This window comes from Oncorhynchus gorbuscha, linkage group LG08 (genome assembly GCF_021184085.1).
Source record: "Oncorhynchus gorbuscha isolate QuinsamMale2020 ecotype Even-year linkage group LG08, OgorEven_v1.0, whole genome shotgun sequence".
Classification (NCBI taxonomy): domain Eukaryota; kingdom Metazoa; phylum Chordata; class Actinopteri; order Salmoniformes; family Salmonidae; genus Oncorhynchus; species Oncorhynchus gorbuscha.
This window is the reverse complement of record NC_060180.1, coordinates 37,048,933-37,068,501: the sequence shown is the minus strand read 5'-3', so window position 1 is coordinate 37,068,501 and position 19,569 is coordinate 37,048,933. Positions and strand designations below refer to the sequence as shown.

The following is a 19,569-nucleotide window of genomic DNA, read 5'->3' as shown; positions in this document are numbered from 1 at the left end:
TGTTTACACAGGTAAAATATTACCTGCTGGAGTGTGTGCTACGGGTGGGTGTTGCTATGGTGACCAATGAGCTGAGATAAGGCAGAGCTTTATCGGAGGATATTTTATAAATTACGAATCGCCAAAGTCAAGGATCGGTAGGATAGTCAGTTTTGTGAGGGTATGTTTGGCAGCATTTTAAAATGTTATTTCACATTTATTTAACCAGGTAGGCTAGTTGAGAACATGTTCTCATCTACAGCTGCGACCTGGTCAAGAAAAAGCAAAACAGTGCGACACAAACAACAACACAGAGTTACACATGGAATAAACAAACATACAGTCAATAACACAATAGAAAAAAGTATATATACAGTGTGTGCAAATGAGGTAAGATAAGGGATGTAAGGCAATAAATAGGCCATAGTTGCAAAATAATTACAATATAGCAATTTAGCAATTAAACACTGGAGTGATAGATGTGCAGAAGATGAATGTGCAAGTAGAGATACTGGGGTGCAAAGGAGCAAAAAATATATATAACAGTATGGGGATGAGGTAGTTGGATGGGCTATTTACAGATGAGCTATTGATAGGTGCTGTGATCTGTGAGCTGCTTTGACAGCTGGTGCTTAAAATTAGTGAGAGAGATATGAGTCTCCAGCTTCAGTGATTTTTGCAGTTCGTTCCAGTCATTGGCAGCAGAGAATTGGATGGGAAGGCGGCCAAAGGAGGAATTGGCTTTGGGGGTGACCAGTGAAATATACCTGCTGGACCGCGTGCTACGGGTGGGTGCTGCTATGGTGACCAGTGAGCTGAGATAAGGCGGAGCTTTACAGAGCAAAGATGACCTGGAGCCAGTGGGTTTGGCGATGAATATGAAGCTAGGGCCAGCCAACGAGAGCATACAGGTTGCAGTGGTGGGTAATATATGGGGCTTTGGAGACTAAACGGATGGCACTGTGATAGACTGCATCCAATTTGCTGAGTAGAGTGTTGGAGGCTATTTTGAGTGAAGGAGGTTTTTTTTGCAAAACAGGAAGCCAATTCTGGATTTAACATTGGATTGGAGATGCTTAATGTGACTCTAGAAGGAGAGTTTACAGTCTAGCCAGACACCTAGGTATTTATAGTTGTCCACATATTCTAGTCGAGCGGGCGGGTGCTGGCAGCGATCGGTTGAAGAGCATGCAGTTCGTTTTACTAGAATTTTAGAGCAGTTGGAGGCCACGGAAGGAGAGTTGTATGGCGTTGAAGCTTGTTTGGAGTTTTTTTAACACAGTGTCCAAAGAAGGGCCAGATATATACAGAATGGTGTCGTCTGCGTAGAAGTGGATCAAAGAATCACCCGCAGCAAGAGCGACATCATTGATATATACAGAGAAAAGAGTCGGCCCGATAATTGAACCCTGTGGCAGCCCCATAGAGACTGCCAGAGGTCTGGACAACAGGCCCTCCGATTATGGAGAGTGAATTCTTGCTAGGCAGTGAATGTAGCTGTGGCCATAGTATCAACAAGGGCTTTCTACAAAATAGCAACATTAGCGCAGATAGCTTTGAATCTAGACCATAAGCAATATGCTCGGATATGCAAATAACGCTACTGCCACCTTCTGGTTTGGAGAATTTTAACAGGGTTTAGTGGCTGACGAGGTCTTTGCTATTTGAACACAAAAAAGATTGACTGTTCACGGGTGTCGGCAGGCAAATGTTTGACAATCCTATCGCTGTGTCTGAGCTTTTACAGAGATTAAAGTTGATTACAGCTGCCTTAACTCTCTGTCTTTCTCTGATCCTTCCTCGTCTCTCCCTCCTCTGTCCCCATCCCCCTCTTCCGTCTTTTGTGACCAATCACATCAGCTCTTTTCACATCAGATCTTTTTCAGAGATGATCACATTAGTCAAGAGACCAATTAGTGAAAAAAAGATCCGAATTGGGCTGCCTGTCTAAACGCAGCCTTGGTGTTTGAAAGCTTATGGTGTCTTTTGGATATGGCAGCTTAATAAGAAATAGTGTGATGTGTATCAACTATTTGGTAAAACTTTGATAAAACTTCCTTTAACATAACATTCTACTAAAGCTGTTTGCCATGCCCCTCTGTCTCTTGTGTCGCATAGTGTGACTGTACCTCCAAATCAGTTCCATCTCTGGGGCTAAATATAAAACCAGTTTCATTTCCTCTTGTTTTCTCGTGTATGTGTGTCTGTGCCGTGGTGTTTGTCATGTTGCCTGTAAGAGAGCGTTTTTGTGAGAGAGGAATTTACTTGCAGTATTGACTTTTGTTTCATGCCTTCTTTCCACAGAGAGCATCAGGAGGCTCATTGATAAACAATCTATCAAGTTTGTGCGAGCTGTAAAGCAGGACACCAAGCACGGCAAATCAGAGGACAGGATACTGGTGAGGCCCCTTCACAATAAACTCTACTGTCAGAAATCTGCATTCTATATCTCAGGTCAATGTAGTGTATTTTGAACTTTCAATTGGAGTACAATCCATTTTAATCGGGCATTCAAGCTTGGTGGTCCACACACTCCCCTAAGAGCAAACGGGACACCATGGGGCATTGAGTCCATCCTTTCAACCTTTATTAGAAGTGGCAGTGTGCCTCTAATGCCAGAGGCATGGGGATGGTGTGTGTGTGTGTGTGTGTGTGTGTGTGTGTGTGTGTGTGTGTGTGTGTGTGTGTGTGTGTGTGTGTGTGTGTGTGTGTGTGTGTGTGTGTGTGTGTGTGTGTGTGTGTGTGTGTGTGTGTGTGTGTGTGTGTGTGTGTGTGTGTGTGTGTGTGCGTGCCCCTGTGTGCGCGTGTGCTCATGCCAGTGTGTGTGTGCCTGAGAGTGTGTAAGCGGACTGAGAGGTGTCCTAGCAGCTTGTGCGAGCCAACACACACACTTCCGGACATTGCTGCTTTTGAGACATCCTCAATTAGTCACCCGTGTCAGTTACTAATGACAGACACGCACGCACACACGCACGCACACACACACATGCACGCACGCACGCACACACACACACACGCACACACACACACACACACACGACACAAGGGTCGTAGAGGAGTAAGAGCACAAGCTCATTTCCTCTTACTGCTGAGAGTAAACTGGTGCTGGGTAGAGGGAAGACAAGCTGTCATTACCACTCACCCCCTCTATTTTTGCCTCTGTCTAGTCTTTGTTTCCTTTATCTTCTCCTCCATATCTGTCCATCTCTATTACTCTCCCATCTCCCCTCCCGCTCTCCGCTCTCTCGCTTTTCTCCCTCCCCATCATCTCTCATCTTGCCCTTCTCTCCTCCCCTCCTCCATCTTTATCTCAACACATAGAGCTGCTGTGTTGAACCACTCTGCTCCCTCCTTTATCCGAACACAACTCAATTAGGCCTCAGGAGAATGTTAGTCTAAATGGGCTTTGCTAATGCAACTTCTCAAAACACTTATGGCGTAGCATGGCATGATGACAAGTAAAAACATCGCATAGAGGCCTACATGTGTATTGTGCATATGTCAATATTTGTAAATGGACAGAGCTTTTGGAACAAAGTGTAGGGTATCTAAAACACACACAGGCATGCATGCAGTGAGCTCGCTGTTGAATACGTAGCCTGCTACACTTCATCTTCTCTTTGTTTGTCCCTCCCTCCCTCCCTCCCTCCCTCTCTCTCTCTATGTCCTTTCTCCCTCTGGGGTTGTGCTGGTATTCAGCTGTCTGTGTACGTCTACTGTTCCAGCTGTCCCGCTGTGCCTCACAGACACATACACACACACACACATACCCACACACATACACACACACAGACAGCCTCACCCTCCTAGTGCCTTTCATTCAGACAGACATATAGTATGCTCAGCAAGACATACACCATTGTGCTGAGGGCAACGTTACCAAGAGTAACAACATACGCCCAGATACACAAACGACCGCATAAACACACCCTGTCATGCACACACAAACTGGGACACACACAGAGGGCATGCGTTTCGGAGCACTCATTTGAAGATTAGCGCCAACTCCAGAAACAAAACATCTTCAAAGACTGAGAGGAGTGAAGGGGGGAGGGGCAGAGGAGAAGGAGGGGGTGGTGCGAGTCGAGGGGGGCACCAGGGAAAGGGGTGGTGAGAGCTCAGAGCAACGGAGGAGAGGGGGAAAGGAAGGAAGAAATCTGATGTGTTTTGATGACCCAATTGCTGTCTTTTCTACCCTCGTCCATTATTTATCTCGATCCCTTGCTCGATTTCACCCGTCATTGGTTCCCATCTCCCTCTCTCCTCACTAATAAAGGCCCTATTACTGGGATGTGATCGCTACAGTGTGACACTCCAAACACAGTCGGTTGTCTCAAACCTTTTCTCCACTTAGATCTCCACATTCTCTGTTAGTCTCCTGTAACTACAAGGTACAAGGAGGGATCTGTCAACAGAGTAGGCTACTTGTAGAGACATTCAATGGCAGGAGAGAAGGAGAGCTGTTTAACTTAAACACAACAGAGTACCTCACTCGGATTTGTATTAGCACCACATAATGAAGACTGAAAATGCTTGAATTGAACCAAGAATGGCTTTTTGTCATGTGAGTTCTGGTAGTCAGCTAAAGAGGTTGACACATGCACATCCTCGTTGGATACAACAGAGTACCTATTGGGGAATGCCGTAATGGTTGGATGTCTGTAAATGGCAGGCATCTAATGGTGGTATGATTGATCTGTTGATCTGATGATAGATGTCTTACTACAGGGATATTTCTCTGTCTATAAACAGGAATGTATTAGTCTCCGTACCCGCCCCTCTTGCCCCACTCTCTCCCTCCCCTCTCCCAGATCCCTTTAATGTTCCACAGGGCTCGGTTGTAAGTCTCTTTGAGTTAAGGTTGGGAAGACTTTTATGTGAGCAAAATCTGCTACAAGATGTGTTTTTAAGCCAGCATTTTTCTCCCTCATTTGCCTCCTCCCTCCAATCTCTCTCTCTCCATCCAGCTCTCCCTCTTTCTCTCCGTCTCTTTTTAAAGGCTTCTTATAGAGCAGGACCTGGGGCAGCTGTGCTTTCAAATGCGCCCATACTCTCTGCCAGACTGTCTGCCAGGGAAGATGGAAAGGTTGTGTCCTTTTGATGCTGGGTTCACCTGGGTGAAAGCAGACTGTCCCCAGTGTCTCTTGGGGATTTTGTGTGTTTGCGCACCAGTGTGTGTGTGCGTGCGCATGTGTGTGTGTGTGTATGTGTGCACGTCTCCGTGAGTATGTGTGTGCGCACAAGTGCGTGTGTTTGGGTGGCTGCTCGCACTCGTGCGCACACACATACTCAAGAGGACATGCACACACATGCGCACGCACACATACACGCACACACACCGGTGCGGATACACACAAAATTCCCAAGAGACACTGGGGATTTTGTGTGAATGCAGGCACACACACCCGTTCTTCAGAGCCAGAGAGACGGGATCCTAGATTAGAGCGGCCAGGGCCCGGTTTCTCAAAAGCATCTTAAGTCAAAATGGACCGTTAAGGACTTCGTAGTAGCATAATTAAATCTCAGAGCTGGTTCACAAAAACCATCGTTACTAGTTCAGGTTTTATTAGTAGTATTTACGGGACACACATGGTAAACACCGTCCAACGAAATGCTTCATTGTAGGTTCCTGCTCGACATTGCAACAACAATAAGAAAGAATAAAAGATAAGAATATGTCGGTCGGTAGTTCGGTAGAATAGAATAAACATTTTTGCACAAGTATAAGACAGGAAGGCACAATTTATAGTCCAATATTTACACGTGTTTTAGGAAAGAGGTGGTTGGGGGCAAGTGTTTAAATTCTGAAGTATTTTATGTGTGTGTAGCGTGAATGTATGTTGTGTGTGTGTGTGTGTGTGTGTGTGTGTGTGTGTGTGTGTGTGTGTGTGTGTGTGTGTGTGTGTGTGTGTGTGTGTGTGTGTGTGTGTGTGTGTGTGTGTGTGTGTGTGTGTGTGTGTGTGTGTGTGTGTGTGTGTGTGTGTGGAGGAGTGCTAAGGTGAGAAGAGTCAGTGCAGGTGGTCAGTCCAGGGGACCCGGGGTGACATGCCTAATTTCTTCAGCTGCCTTAGGAAGTAGAGATGGAGTTGCACCCTATTGACAGGTGTGGTGGTGCTGTTGGTCAAGTTCTCAGCGATGTGGACGTCGATGAACTTCAAACTGCTGACTTTCTATACTGCAGGCCCATTGATGTGGATCGGGGCATGTTCCCTCTGCTTCCTGAAGTCAACAATCAACTCCTTTGTTTTGCTGACGTTGAGGGCAAAAACAACAACACAGAGTTACACAAACAAACGTACAGTCAATAACACAATAGAAAGATCTATGTACAGTGTGTGCAAATGTAGGAGAGTAGGGAGGTAAGGCAATAAATAGGCCATAGAGGATAAATAATTACAGTTTAGCATTAACACTGGAGTGATAGATGTGCAGATGATGATGTGCAAGTAGAGATACTGGGGTGCAAAATAGCAAGAGGATAAGTAACAATATAGGGATGATGTAGTTGGGTGGGCTATTTACAGACTGGCTGTGTACAGGGACAGTGATGCTTAAAGTTAGAGAGGGAGATATAAGACTCCAACTTCAGCGATTTTTGCAATTCGTTCCAGTCAGAGAGCTGGATGGGAAGGCGGCCAAAAAACGTGTTGGCTTTGGGGACGAGCACGTGTTGGCTTTGGGGACGAGCACGTGTTGGCTTTGGGGACGAGCACGTGTTGGCTTTGGATACCTGCTGGAGCCCGTGATACGGGTGGGTGTTGCTATGGTGACCAGTGAGCTGAAATAAGATGAAGCTTTACCTAGCAAAGACTTTTAGATGACCTGGAGCCAGTGGATTTGCCGACAAATATGTCGTGAGGGCCAGCCAACGAGAGCATACAGGTCACAGTGGTGGGTAGTATATGGGGCGACAAAATGGATGGCACTGTGGTAGACTACATCCAGTTTGCTGAGTAGAATGTTGGAGGCAATTTTGTAAATAACATCGCCAAAGTCAAGGATCGGTAGGATAGTCAGTTTTACGTGGGTATGTTTGGCAGTATGAGTGAAGGAGGCTTTGTTGCGAAATGGGAAGCCGGTTCTAGATTTAATTCTGGATTGGAGATGCTTAATGTGAGTCTGGAAGGAGAGTTTACAGTCTAACCAGACACCTAGGTATTTGTAGATGACCACATATTCTAAGTCAAAACCGTCTAGAGTAGTAATGATAGTCGGGCGGGAGGGTGCAGGCAGCAATCGGTTGAAGAGCATGCACTTAGTTTTAATAGCATTTAAAAGCATTTGGAGGCCACGGAAGGACTGTTGTATGGCATTGAAGCTTGTTTGGAGGTTGTGTCCAAAGCACAGTGACCAAAGAAGGGCCAGATGTATACAGAATGGTGTCGACTACGTAGAGGTGGATCAGAGAATCTCCAGCAGCAACAATTTTGGTGGATAATTTTAGAAAGAGAGGGTCCAGATTGTCTAGCCCAGCTGATTTGTAGGGATCCAGATTTTGCAGCTCTTTCAGAACATCAGCTGTCTGGATTTGGTTGAAGGAGAAGCGGTGGAAAGCGATGGAAATGATCGATTATCAGAGATTTATCGGTGGTGACAGTGTTTCCTATCCTCAGTGCAGTGGGCAGCTGGGAGGAGGTGCTCTTATTCTCCATGAACTTTACAGTGTTCCAAAACTTTTTGGAATTAATGCTACAGGATGCACATTTCTGTTTGAAAAAGCTATCCTTAGCTTTCCTAACTGACTGAGTGTATTGATCGCTGACTTCCCTGAAAAGCTGCATATCGTGGGGGGCTATTCGATGCTACTGCAGAACAACACAGGATGTTTTGTGCTGGTCAAAGGCAATCAAGTCTGGGGTGAACCAAGGGCTATATCTGTTCTTAGTTCTACATTCTTAGAATGGGCCATGCTTATTTAAGATGGTGAGGAAAGCACTTTTAAAGAGCAACCAGGCATCCTCTACTGATGGGATGAGGTTGATACCCTTCCAGGATACCCGGGCCAGGTCGATTAGAAAGGCCAGCTCACTGAAGTGTTTTAGGGAGCGTTTGACAGTGATGACTGGTCGGGTTTGACCGCGGACCCATTATGCACGCAGGCAATCAGGCAGTGATCTCTGAGATCCTGGTTGAAATCAGCAGAGGTGTATTTAGAGGGCAAGTTGGTCAGGATGATATCTAAGAGGGTGCCCATGGTTATGGATGTAGGGTTGTACATGGTAGGTTCCTTCATAATTTGTGTGAGAGGGCATCTAGCTTAGATTGTAGGATGGCCGGGGTGTTAAGCATGTCCCAGTTTAGGTCATCTAACAGTACGAACTCTGAAGATAGATGGGGGGAAATCAGTTCACATATGGTGTCTATGTCAGAGAGGTGACCAAGAACCTGATGGTCACTCTGACAGAGCTCCAGAGTTCCCCCAGAAGGACAACTGTCTCTGCAGCACTCCACCAATCTGGCCTTTATGGTAGAGTGGCCAGATGGAAGCTACTCCTCAGTACAACGCACATGACAGCCCACTTGGAGTTTTCTTAAATGCACCTAAAGGTCTCTCAGACCATGAGAAACAAAATGCTCTGGTCTGATGAAACCAAGATTGAGCTATTTGGCCTGAATGCCAAGCGTCACATCTGGAGGAAATCAGTTCCATCCCTACGTTGAAGCATGGTGGTGGCAGCATCATGCTGTGGGGATGTCTTTCATCGGCAGGGACTGGGAGACTAGTCAGGATCGAGGAAAAGATTCACGGAGCTGTCACGTTCTGACCTTAAGACTGTTGTTATGTCTTTGTTTTAGTATGGTCAGGGCGTGAGTTAGGTGGGTTGTCTATGTTAGTTTTTCTATGATTTGCTATTTCTGTGTTTGGCTGGTATGGATCTCAATCAGAGGCAGCTGTCAATCGTTGTCCCTGATTGAGAACCATATTTAGGGAGCCTGTTTTCTATTGTGTTTTGTGGGATTGTTTTCTGTTGTGTCTGCATCAGCCAGAACTGTTTTCGGTCATTTCTCTTTGGTATTTTTGTTATTTCTGTGTTCATTTGAATAAATATGGACAAATACCACGCTGCACATTGGTCCTGACCTTCTTCCACCATCGACAACCGTTACAGGAGCAAAGTACAGAGAAATCCTAATTATTATTATTATTTAAAAACTTTTTACCACTTTTTTCTCCCCAATTTCGTGATATCCAATTGGTAGTTACAGCCTTGTTCCATCGCTGCAACTCCCGTACGGACTCAGAAGAGGCAAAGGTCGGGAGCCATGCGTCCTCTGAAACGCAATCCTGCCAATCCACACAGCTTCTTGACACACTTCCCACTTAACCCGGAAGCCAGCCGCACCAATGTGTCGGAGGAAACCGTACAGCTGGCAACTGAAGTCAGCTTGCATGCACCCGGCTTCCACAAGGAGTCGATAGAGCGTGATGGGACAAGGACATCCCAGCCAGCCAGACTCACCCCCCTGACCCGGATAATGCTGGGACAATTTTGCGCCATCTCATCGGTGTCTTGGTCATGGCCTGCTTCGACACAGCCCGGAATCGAAACTGGATCTGTAGTGGCGCCTGACCACTGTGTCACTCGGGAGGCCCCACAGAGAGATCTAGATGAAAACCTGCTCCAGAGCGCTCAGGACCTCAGACTGGGGTGAAGGTTCACCTTCCAATAGGACAATGACCCTAAGCACACAGCCATTACAACGCAGGAGTGACTTCGGGACAAGTCTCTGAATGTCATCTAACCTGACAGAGCTTGATAGGATCTGCAGAGAATAATGGGAGAAACTCCCCAAATATCAAATCAAATCAAATCAAATGTATTTATATAGCCCTTCGTACATCAGCTGATATCTCAAAGTGTTGTACAGAAACCCAGCCTAAAACCCCAAACAGCAAGCAATGCAGGCACGTGTAGAAGCACGGTGGCTAGGAAAAACTCCCTAAAAAGGCCAAAACCTAGGAAGAAACCTAGAGAGGAACCAGGCTATGTGGGGTGGCCAGTCCTCTTCTGGCTGTGCTGGGTGGAGATTATTAGAGTACATGGCCATTAAGGCCAAGATGTTCAAATGTTCATAAATGACCAGCATGGTCGAATAATAATAAGGCAGAACAGTTGAAACTGGAGCAGCAGCACGGTCAGGTGGACTGGGGAAAGCAAGGAGTCATCATGTCAGGTAGTCCTGGGACATGGTCCTAGGGCTCAGGTCCTCCGAGAGAGAGAAAGAAAGAGAGAATTAGAGAGAGCATATGTGGGGTGGCAAGTCCTCTTCTGGCTGTGCCGGGTGGAGATTATAACAGAACATGGCCAAGATGTTCAAATGTTCATAAATGACCAGCATGGTCGAATAATAATAAGGTAGAACAGTTGAAACTGGAGCAGCAGCATGGCCAGGTGGACTGGGTACAGCAAGGAGTCATCATGTCAGGTAGTCCTGGGGCATAGTCCTAGGGCTCAGGTCCTCCGAGAGAGAGAAAGAAAGAGAGAAGGAGAGAATTAGAGAACGCACACTTAGATTCACACAGGACACCGAATAGAACAGGAGAAGTACTCCAGATATAACAAACTGACCCTAGCCCCCGACACATAAACTACTGCAGCATAAATACTGGAGGCTGAGACAAGAGGGGTCAGAAGACACTGTGGCCCCATCCGATGACACCCCCGGACAGGGCCAAACAGGAAGGATATAACCCCACCCACTTTGCCAAAGCACAGCCCCCACACCACTAGAGGGATATCTTCAACCACCAACGTACCATCCTGAGACAAGGCTGAGTATAGCCCACAAAGATCTTCGCCATGGCACAACCCAAGGGGGGGCGCCAACCCGGACAGGTTGACCACATCAGTGAATCAACCCACTCAGGTGATGCACCCCTTCTAGGGACGGCATGAGAGAGCCGCAGCAAGCCAGTGACTCAGCCCCTGTAATAGGGTTAGTGTCATGTTTGTCATTTATTATCTTGTCTTGTCCCTGTGCTTCCCATTCTATTCGTTTCCCTCTGCTGGTCTTATTTGGTTCTTTCCCTCCTTCTAGCCCTTTCTCCCCTCCCTCCTCTCTCACTCTCTCGCTTTAATTCTCTCTATCGATGCTCCTGCTCCCAGCTGTTCCTATTCCCCTAATCATCATTTAGTCTTCCCACACCTGTTCCCGATCCTTTCCCCTGATTAGAGTCCCTATTTATTCCTTTGTGTTCCGTTCCTGTGCCGTCGGTTCCTTGTATTGATTTCACCATGCTGTGAAAAGCATTTGGAGGTCCTGTCGTGTTTTTGCATTGTGTATCACCCTGTCCTGTCGTGTTTTATGCCTTCATCAGACGCTGCGTGTGAGCAGGTGTCTCAGTCGACCAGATGCGCCTACCCGAATGGTGACCTGCAGTCTGTGGCCGATTCTCCAGTTGTTTTCCCAGCAACAAATTTGAGGATTTCTGTTATTCCGTTTTGGACTTTAATAAACTCTGTTTCTGTTAAGTCGCTTTTGCCTCTTTTACCTGCATGACAGAAGGAACCGGACCAAGGAATGGACCCAGGACTTCAGACGCTGTTTACACTGCCGTCAAGATCCAAGGAAATGATCGATTAGACACGAGCAGGAATTGTCTGCTGCTCGCCATGCCGTGGAGAACCTGGGCAGCTGGTTTCCGGTGCCTCTTGGACAGTTCCAGAGTCTACGTCTCGTGCCACCTGTTACTTCCTGGCTGCCGAGCCTCCAGAACCTAGGGTTAATAACCCACCTTGCTACTCCGGGCAGCCCACTGAGTGCCGCTCCTTTCTCGCAGTGTGAGATTGTGTTCTCTCTCCAAAAACACATACTCTAGAGAGAGAGCTCGAGTTGCTTACGTCATTTCACACCTTACTGGCCGGGCTCGAGAATGGGGCACAGCTATCTGGGAGGCAAGGGCTGATTGCTCTAACAAATTCCAGAACTTTAAAGAGGAGATGATTCTTTTTAAGAGTTTTTGGTGGGGAGGCTTCTAGGGCCCTGGCTTCCTTATGCCAAGGTGAACGGTCCATGGATTATTCCATTGAGTTTCCACTCTTGCTGCCTCTAGGTGAGTGGAACGGCCAGCTCTGCTGAAGGTTTTCTGGAGGGACTCACGCAGTGGTTAAGGATGAGATTCTCTCCCGGGAGGTTCCTTCAGATGTGGACTCTTTGATTGCTGCTTCGCCATCCGCATAGAACGACGGGTAGATCTTCGTCACCGGGCTCGTGGAAGAGAGCTCGCATCAACGGTGTTTCCCTGCTCCGGTTGAAATCATCTCCCTCCTCTGGCTTTGAGACTGGCCCATGCAGCTGGGAGGGATTCGCATCTCGACTAAGGAGAGGGAACGGAGGATCACCAACCGCCTGTGCCTCTATGTAGGAGTTGCTGGACATTTTGTTAATTCATGTCCAGTAAGAGGCCAGAGCCCATCAGTAGCGGAGGGCTACTGGTGAGCGATGGCTCAGGTCCCTTCATCTAGATCTTGTACTACATGTCCCATCTACGCTGGACCGGTTCATGCTACATGCAGTGCCTTGATTGACTCTGGGGCTGAGGGTTGTTTCATGGATAGCATGGGTTCGGAAATCATAACATTCCTTTCAGACCGGTAGACAAGCCTACGCCCATGTTTGCCTTAGATGGTAGTCATCTTCCCAGTATCAAATTTGAGACACTACCTTTAACTCTCACAGTATCTGGTAACCACAGTGAGACTATTTCTTTTTGATTTTCCGTTCACCGTTTACACCTGTTGTTTTGGGTCATCCCTGGCTAGTATGTCATAATCCTTCTATTAATTGGTCTAGTAATTCTATCCTATCCTGGAACGTTTCTTGTCATGTGAAGTGTTTAATGTCTGCCATCCCTCCCGTTTCTTCTCTCCACTTCTCAGGAGGAACCTGGCGATCTGACAGGAGTGCCGGAGAATGATCATGATCTGCGCCGGTCTTCAGTCGGTCCATCTGAGCCAACTCCCTTCCTCCTCACCGGTCGAAGATTGTAGTGGATCTCCTGCCAGGGGGATGCCTTTCATCGAGGGACTGGGAGACTAGTCAGGATCCCGAACGTAAGGCTCTCAGGATTATTTGTCTGTGTCTCTTAAGACTGTTGTTATAGTGCCTTGTTTTAGTATGGTCGGGGCGGGGTTCTTTTTGTTAAGAAGAAGGAATCAGAGTACTCTGCGCCCTGCGTGGATTATCGAGGGCTGAATGACATAACGGTTAAGAATCGTTATCCGCTTCCCTTATGTCATCAGCCATAGATTCTGCAGGGAGCCAGGTTTTACTATTGTTGGACCTGCATCAGCCAGAACTGTTTTCCATCTCGTGGTATTTTTGAGAGGGGTGTTCATTGGAAAATGGACAAACACCACGTTAGGGCATTTTGAGTCCTTCTGCCTTCGGTCCACCATCGACAGCTGTTTTTCAGGCATTAGTTAATGATGTTCTGAGAAATGCTGAACATTTTTGTTTTTGTCTATCTTGACGATATCCTGATTTTTTTTCTCCGTCACTTTCGAGATTCATGTTCAGCCTTGTTCCACGTGTTCTACAGCCCTTTTAGGAATTGTCTCAGAAGAGGCAGAAGTGCTCTTTTCATGTCTCCTCCGTTACTTTTCTCGGTTCCGTTAATTCCGCTGAAGGCATTCAGATGGATTCCGCTAAGGTCCAAGCTGTCAGTGATTGGCCCGTTCCAAGCTGTCACGTGTCAGCGTGCAGCGCTTTTTAGGTTTCGCTAATTTCTATCGAAGCGTTTCATTAGCGTGATGGGACAAGTTGCTGCCCAGCCAGCTCACAGCTCTTACTTCTGACCCGGATGATGCTGGGACAATTCCGCCATCTCAGGGTGCTTTGATCATGGCCTGCTTTACGTCCGCCCTATCCTCGAAACTGGATCTGTAGTGGCGCCTGACCATTGTCGAGGGAGGCCCCACAGAGGATCTAGATGAAAACCTCCCAGCGCTTCCAGGACTGACTGGGGTGAAGGTTCATCCTTGCAATAGGACAATGACCTGTCGCCATCTGAGCGCAACATGATGTGGGTAACCGTGAACTGCTCGCCATCCGTCCTGAATGTCATCTAACCTGACAGTGGTTGAGGGGGCGAGACAGACCATAAGAACCTTGAGTACATCCGTTCTGCCAAACGACTAATGCCCGTCAAGCTCGTTGGGCGTTGTTTTTCAAATCGTTTCGAATTTGTGATTTATATAGCAAGAACACCAAGCCTGATGCCTTATCCCGTCTGTTTATTCTTCTGTGGCTTCTACTGAACCCAGGGGAAAACTTCCCAAACAGCAAGTTGTCGGGTTGACAGTCTGGGGCTAGAAAACTCCCTAAAAAGGCCAAAACCTAGGAAGAAACCTTGAGAGGAACCAGGCTTTGTGGGGTCCTGTTTCCTCTTCTGGCTGTTCTTCAGTGGGCTCACTTGCCAGAGTTACTGGTCATCCAAGATGTTCAAATGTTCATAAATGACCAGCATGGTGGCCGACTCAGGCAGAACAGTTGAAACTGGAGCAGCAGCACGGTCAGGTGGACTGGGGAAAGCAAGTCTGGTCATTTTTTCAGGTTCTGCTCCTGGTCTTGGTCTGGGTCTCAGTCTGTTCCCTGCCATCGCATCTCTCCTGTTCTTGTCCCTGCCCTTGCTGTGTCTCAGTCTGTCCCTAGTTCTCATTTTTTTTTTTAGAGTAGTACCCTAGTTTCCTTTTTATCGCTGTGGTCCTGAGGAGAGGAGTTGGGTTCTTTAACAGAACATGCTGGACCGTTTGATCTATGATTTCCTCCGTGACCGCAGTGTTCCTAATCGAGAGCAGCCAGGAGGCGCTCGGTGAGTGGGGGGTACTGTCATGTTTGTCATTTATTATCTTGTCTTGTCCCTGTGCTTCCCATTCTATTCGGTTCCCTCTGCTGGTCTTATTTGGTTCTTTCCCTCCTTCTAGCCCTCTCTCTCCCCTCCCTCTCACAGGACTCTCGCTCTCTCTTCTCTCTATCGTACCCAGATCCTGCTCCCAGCTGTTCCTATTCCCCTAATCATCATTTAGTCTTCCCACACCTGTTCCCGATCCTTTCCCAAGATTAGAGTCCCTATTTATTCCTTTGTGTTCCGTTCCTGTGCCGTCGGTTCCTTGTATTGATTTCACCATGCTGTGATTAACCCCTGTCCTGTCGTGTTTTTGCCGTGATTGTGTATCACCCTGTCCTGTCGTGTTTTATGCCTTCATCAGAACGCTGCGTGTGACAGGTGTCTCAGTCGACAAAGGCCTGCGCCTACCCGCACAACCTGCAGTCTGTGGCCGCTTCTCCAGTTGTTTTCCCATCTACAAATCGAGAGGATTTCTGTTATTCCGGGACTTTAATAAACTCTGTTTCTGTTAAGTCGCTTTTGGGTCCTCTTTTACCTGCATGACAGTTAGAGGCAGAGAATCCCAGTGGAAAGAGGGGAACCGGCCAGGCAGAGACAGCAAGGGCGGTTCGTTGCTCCAGAGCCTTTCCGTTCACTTTCCCACTCCTGGGCCAGACTACACTCAATCATATGACCCACTGAAGAGATGAGTCTTCAGTAAAGACTTAAAGGTTGAGACCGAGTTTGCGTCTCTGACATGGGTAGGCAGACCGTTCCATAAAAATGGAGCTCTATAGGAGAAAGCCCTCCCTCCAGCTGTTTGCTTAGAAATTATAAGGACAATTAGGAGGCCTGCGTCTTGTGACCATAGCGTACGTGTAGGTATGTACGGCAGGACCAAATCAGAGAGATAAGTAGGAGCAAGCCCATGTAATGCTCTGTAGGTTAGCAGTAAAACCTTAAAATCAGCCCTTGCTTTGACAGGAAGCCAGTGTAGAGAGGCTAGCACTGGAGTAATATGATCAAATTGTTTGGTTCTAGTCAGGATTCTAGCAGCCGTATTTAGCACTAACTGAAGTTTATTTAGTGCTTTATCCGGGTAGCCGGAAAGTAGAGCATTGCAGTAGTCTAACCTAGAAGTGTCAAAAGCATGGATTAATTTTTCTGCATCATTTTTGGACAGAAAGTTTCTGATTTTTGCAATGTTACGTAGATGGAAAAAAGCTGTCCTTGAAATGGTCTTGATATGTTCTTCAAAAGAGAGATCAGGGTCCAGAGTAACGCTGAGGTCCTTCACAGTTTTATTTGAGACGACTGTACAACCATTAAGATTAATTGTCAGATTCAACAGAAGATCTCTTTGTTTCTTGGGACCTAGAACAAGCATCTCTGTTTTGTCCGAGTTTAAAAGTATAACGTTTGCAGCCATCCACTTCCTTATGTCTGAAACACATGCTTCTTGCAAGGGCAATTTTGGGGCTTCACCATGTTTCATTGAAATGTACAGCTTTGTGTCATCCGCATAGCAGTGAAAGTTAACAGGAAGGACTGCCCGTTCCATGATCTCGCCATCACAGTTGACAACTCCATTGTGTCCTCCTCCCAGAGCGCTAAGAACCTTGGCGTGATCCTGGACAACACCCTGTCGTTCTCAACCAACATCAAGGCGGTGGCCCGTTCCTGTAGGTTCATGCTCTACAACATCCGCAGAGTACGACCCTGCCTCACACAGGAAGCGGCGCAGGTCCTAATCCAGGCACTTGTCATCTCCCGTCTGGATTACTGCAACTCGCTGTTGGCTGGGCTCCCTGCCTGTGCCATTAAACCCCTTCAACTCATCCAGAACGCCGCAGCCCGTCTGGTGTTCAACCTTCCCAAGTTCTCTCACGTCACCCCGCTCCTCCGTTCTCTCCACTGGCTTCCAGTTGAAGCTCGCATCCGCTACAAGACCATGGTGCTTGCCTACGGAGCTGTGAGGGGAACGGCACCTCAGTACCTCCAGGCTCTGATCAGGCCCTACACCCAAACAAGGGCACTGCGTTCATCCACCTCTGGCCTGCTCGCCTCCCTACCACTGAGGAAGTACAGCTCCCGCTCATCCCAGTCAAAACTGTTCGCTGCTCTGGCCCCCCAATGGTGGAACAAACTCCCTCACGACGCCAGGACAGCGGAGTCAATCACCACCTTCCGGAGACACCTGAAACCCCACCTCTTTAAGGAATACCTAGGATAGGATAAGTAATCCCTCTCACCCCCCTTTAAGATTTAGATGCACTATTGTAAAGTGACTGTTCCACTCGATGTCATAAGGTGAATGCACCAATTTGTAAGTCGCTCTGGATAAGAGCGTCTGCTAAATGACTTAAATGTAAATGTAAATCATGTTTTCGAATAACATCCCCAAGAGGTAAAATATATAGTGAAAACAATAGTGGTCCTAAAACGGAACCTTGAGGAACACCGAAATTTACACTTGATTTGTCAGAGGACAAACCATTCACAGAGACAAACTGATATCTTTCCGACAGATAAGATCTAAACCAGGCCAGAACTTGTCCGTGTAGACCAATTTGGGTTTACAATCTCTCCAAAAGAATGTGGTGATCGATGGTATCAAAAGCAGCACTAAGGTCTAGGAGCACGAGGACAGATGCAGAGCCTCGGTCCGATGCCATTAAAATGTAATTTACCACCTTCACAAGTGCCGTCTCAGTGCTATGATGGGGTCTAAAACCCGACTGAAGCATTTTGTATACATTGTTTGTCTTCAGGAAGGCAGTGAGTTGCTGCGCAACAGCCTTTTCTAAAATTTTTGAGAATTTTTGAAATACAGGTGTGCAAAGCTTGTAGCGTCATACCCAAGACTCGATGCTGTCAAAGGTGCTTCAACAAAGTACAGAGTAAAGGGTCTGAATACTTATGTAAATGTCATATTTCTATTTTTCTATGTCTAAAAAACTGTTTTTGATTTGTCATTATGGTGTATTGTGTGTAGATTGATGAGAAAAAAAAATAGTTGATCCATTTTAGAATAAGGTTGTAAGGTGACAAAATGTGAAAAAAGTCAAGGGGTCTGAATACTTTCTGAATGCACTGTATGGGCAGTACTAAAACAAGTGACCAAATTATTCTATCTCCTCCCTGCCTTTCTTAGCTACTGTTGTTTTCCACGTAAACCGTTCAATGATTTAACAATAAATAAATACAAATGATTTAAACCCTCCGTCTTTTGTCATAGCGCTCAGTAGCTTTCATGTATTTTAAAGGAAAGCTGTCACGGTTCCATCTGTCACCCGAGGGACCGGGTAGAGGGCAGAGACCGGGCAGAGACCGTCCTAGAGACTGCAATGACGCTGGTGCTTTCTGGTACTAATTATCATTTCTTTATAGAGAGATGCGTTTTCTGTCAGCCTTTGTAGAGACTTGATTTCGTTGCCATGTGTGTTTGTCTCCTGAGTGAGTTATCGAATCATAGCGTTTGTTGTTTCCTCAAGTTTTACTTTGTGTCTACTGGTTTGACTTTTGACCAGTAAGGTGTTTACGTTTTTCCTTTCAATTGGTTCTCTTCTCTGCTCCTGGGTCCTACCTCACCATGTCACAAAAGCCTGACCTGGGCCGGGACATCAGACTCCAGATCCCTTTATAACAGAGTTCTGTCAATGAGGTGCTTGGTTTTTCATTGGCTAACACTTATACGGTGGTTTGTGCAGGCTGACAAATGGTGTGTTTGGATGCTATCGGAAAACTTGAACATTTGATGTAAAAATGTATCACTAGCCACTTTAAACAATGCCACTTAATATAATGTTTACATACCCTACATTACTCATCTCATATGGACAGTATATACTGTACCCTATACCATCTACTGAATCTTGCCATCTTTATGTAATACATGTATCACTACATTACCCATCTCATATGTATATACTGTACTTGTTACCATATACTGCATTTTGTCTATGCCGTTCTGTACCATCACTCATTCATATATTTTTATGTACATATTCTTCATCCCTTTACACTTGTGTGTATAAGGTAGTTGTTGTGGAATTGTTAGCTTAGGTTACTCGTTGGTTATTACTGCATTGTCAGAACTAGAAGCACAAGCATTCCGCTACACTCGCATTAACATACAATTTGATTTGATTTGTAACACGCATTCGTGGTTACGCCTCTGTAATTACGGACTGAAGTTACCACCAGTTGCATTTTGTTAGTACAGTGTAACCATAAAGGATTACAACTAATTACAATTCTTGTTACAGTGTAATTACATATGTAATTACACTGTAATGAGGACCCCTTTAAAACAAATTGTTCCCAAGATGTGTTTTAAAGGTACTTGGTTAAAATCACCTCCGACAACAAAGACTGCTTCTGGGTGAGATACTGCTTATTCGTAATAAAGTCGCACTCGAAAATGCAAAGTGCATCGGCAGATGCTTTTCTTTGCTGCCCTTTCGCGTCTCTTTATACACAGAAGATCCCCGCTAATCTCTGTGACCGCCGATAACTTCAGAATGAAGTGGACCACAAATAGAATGTTACCAATGTCTTTGCAATTGGAGGTAACAAAGATGCTTCAAATGAAAACTGAGATGAATGACAGATAAATACAGTCAGTAATAGTCTACATGTCTATTGTATTTCAATCATATTGAAATATAATTTCATCTGAATTGAATTGAGCTCCATGTTGCTCGTTCTATTCGTTGAAGTGCCTGTACGCCTAAGTTGGCCTCGTCTCCCAGAGGCAG

At 46.3% G+C, this 19,569-nt stretch overlaps 1 protein-coding gene across 1 annotated transcript in view; it reads left to right on the top strand.

Annotated features, from left to right (window-relative positions):
- The window catches only part of carmil3 (capping protein regulator and myosin 1 linker 3), a 56,231-nt gene that overhangs the window by 4,440 nt on the left and 32,222 nt on the right, over positions 1 to 19,569 (top strand). Inside the window, 1 exon segment of the mRNA XM_046359316.1 lies at positions 2,284 to 2,378. Coding sequence (XP_046215272.1) covers positions 2,284 to 2,378 — 95 coding nt within the window.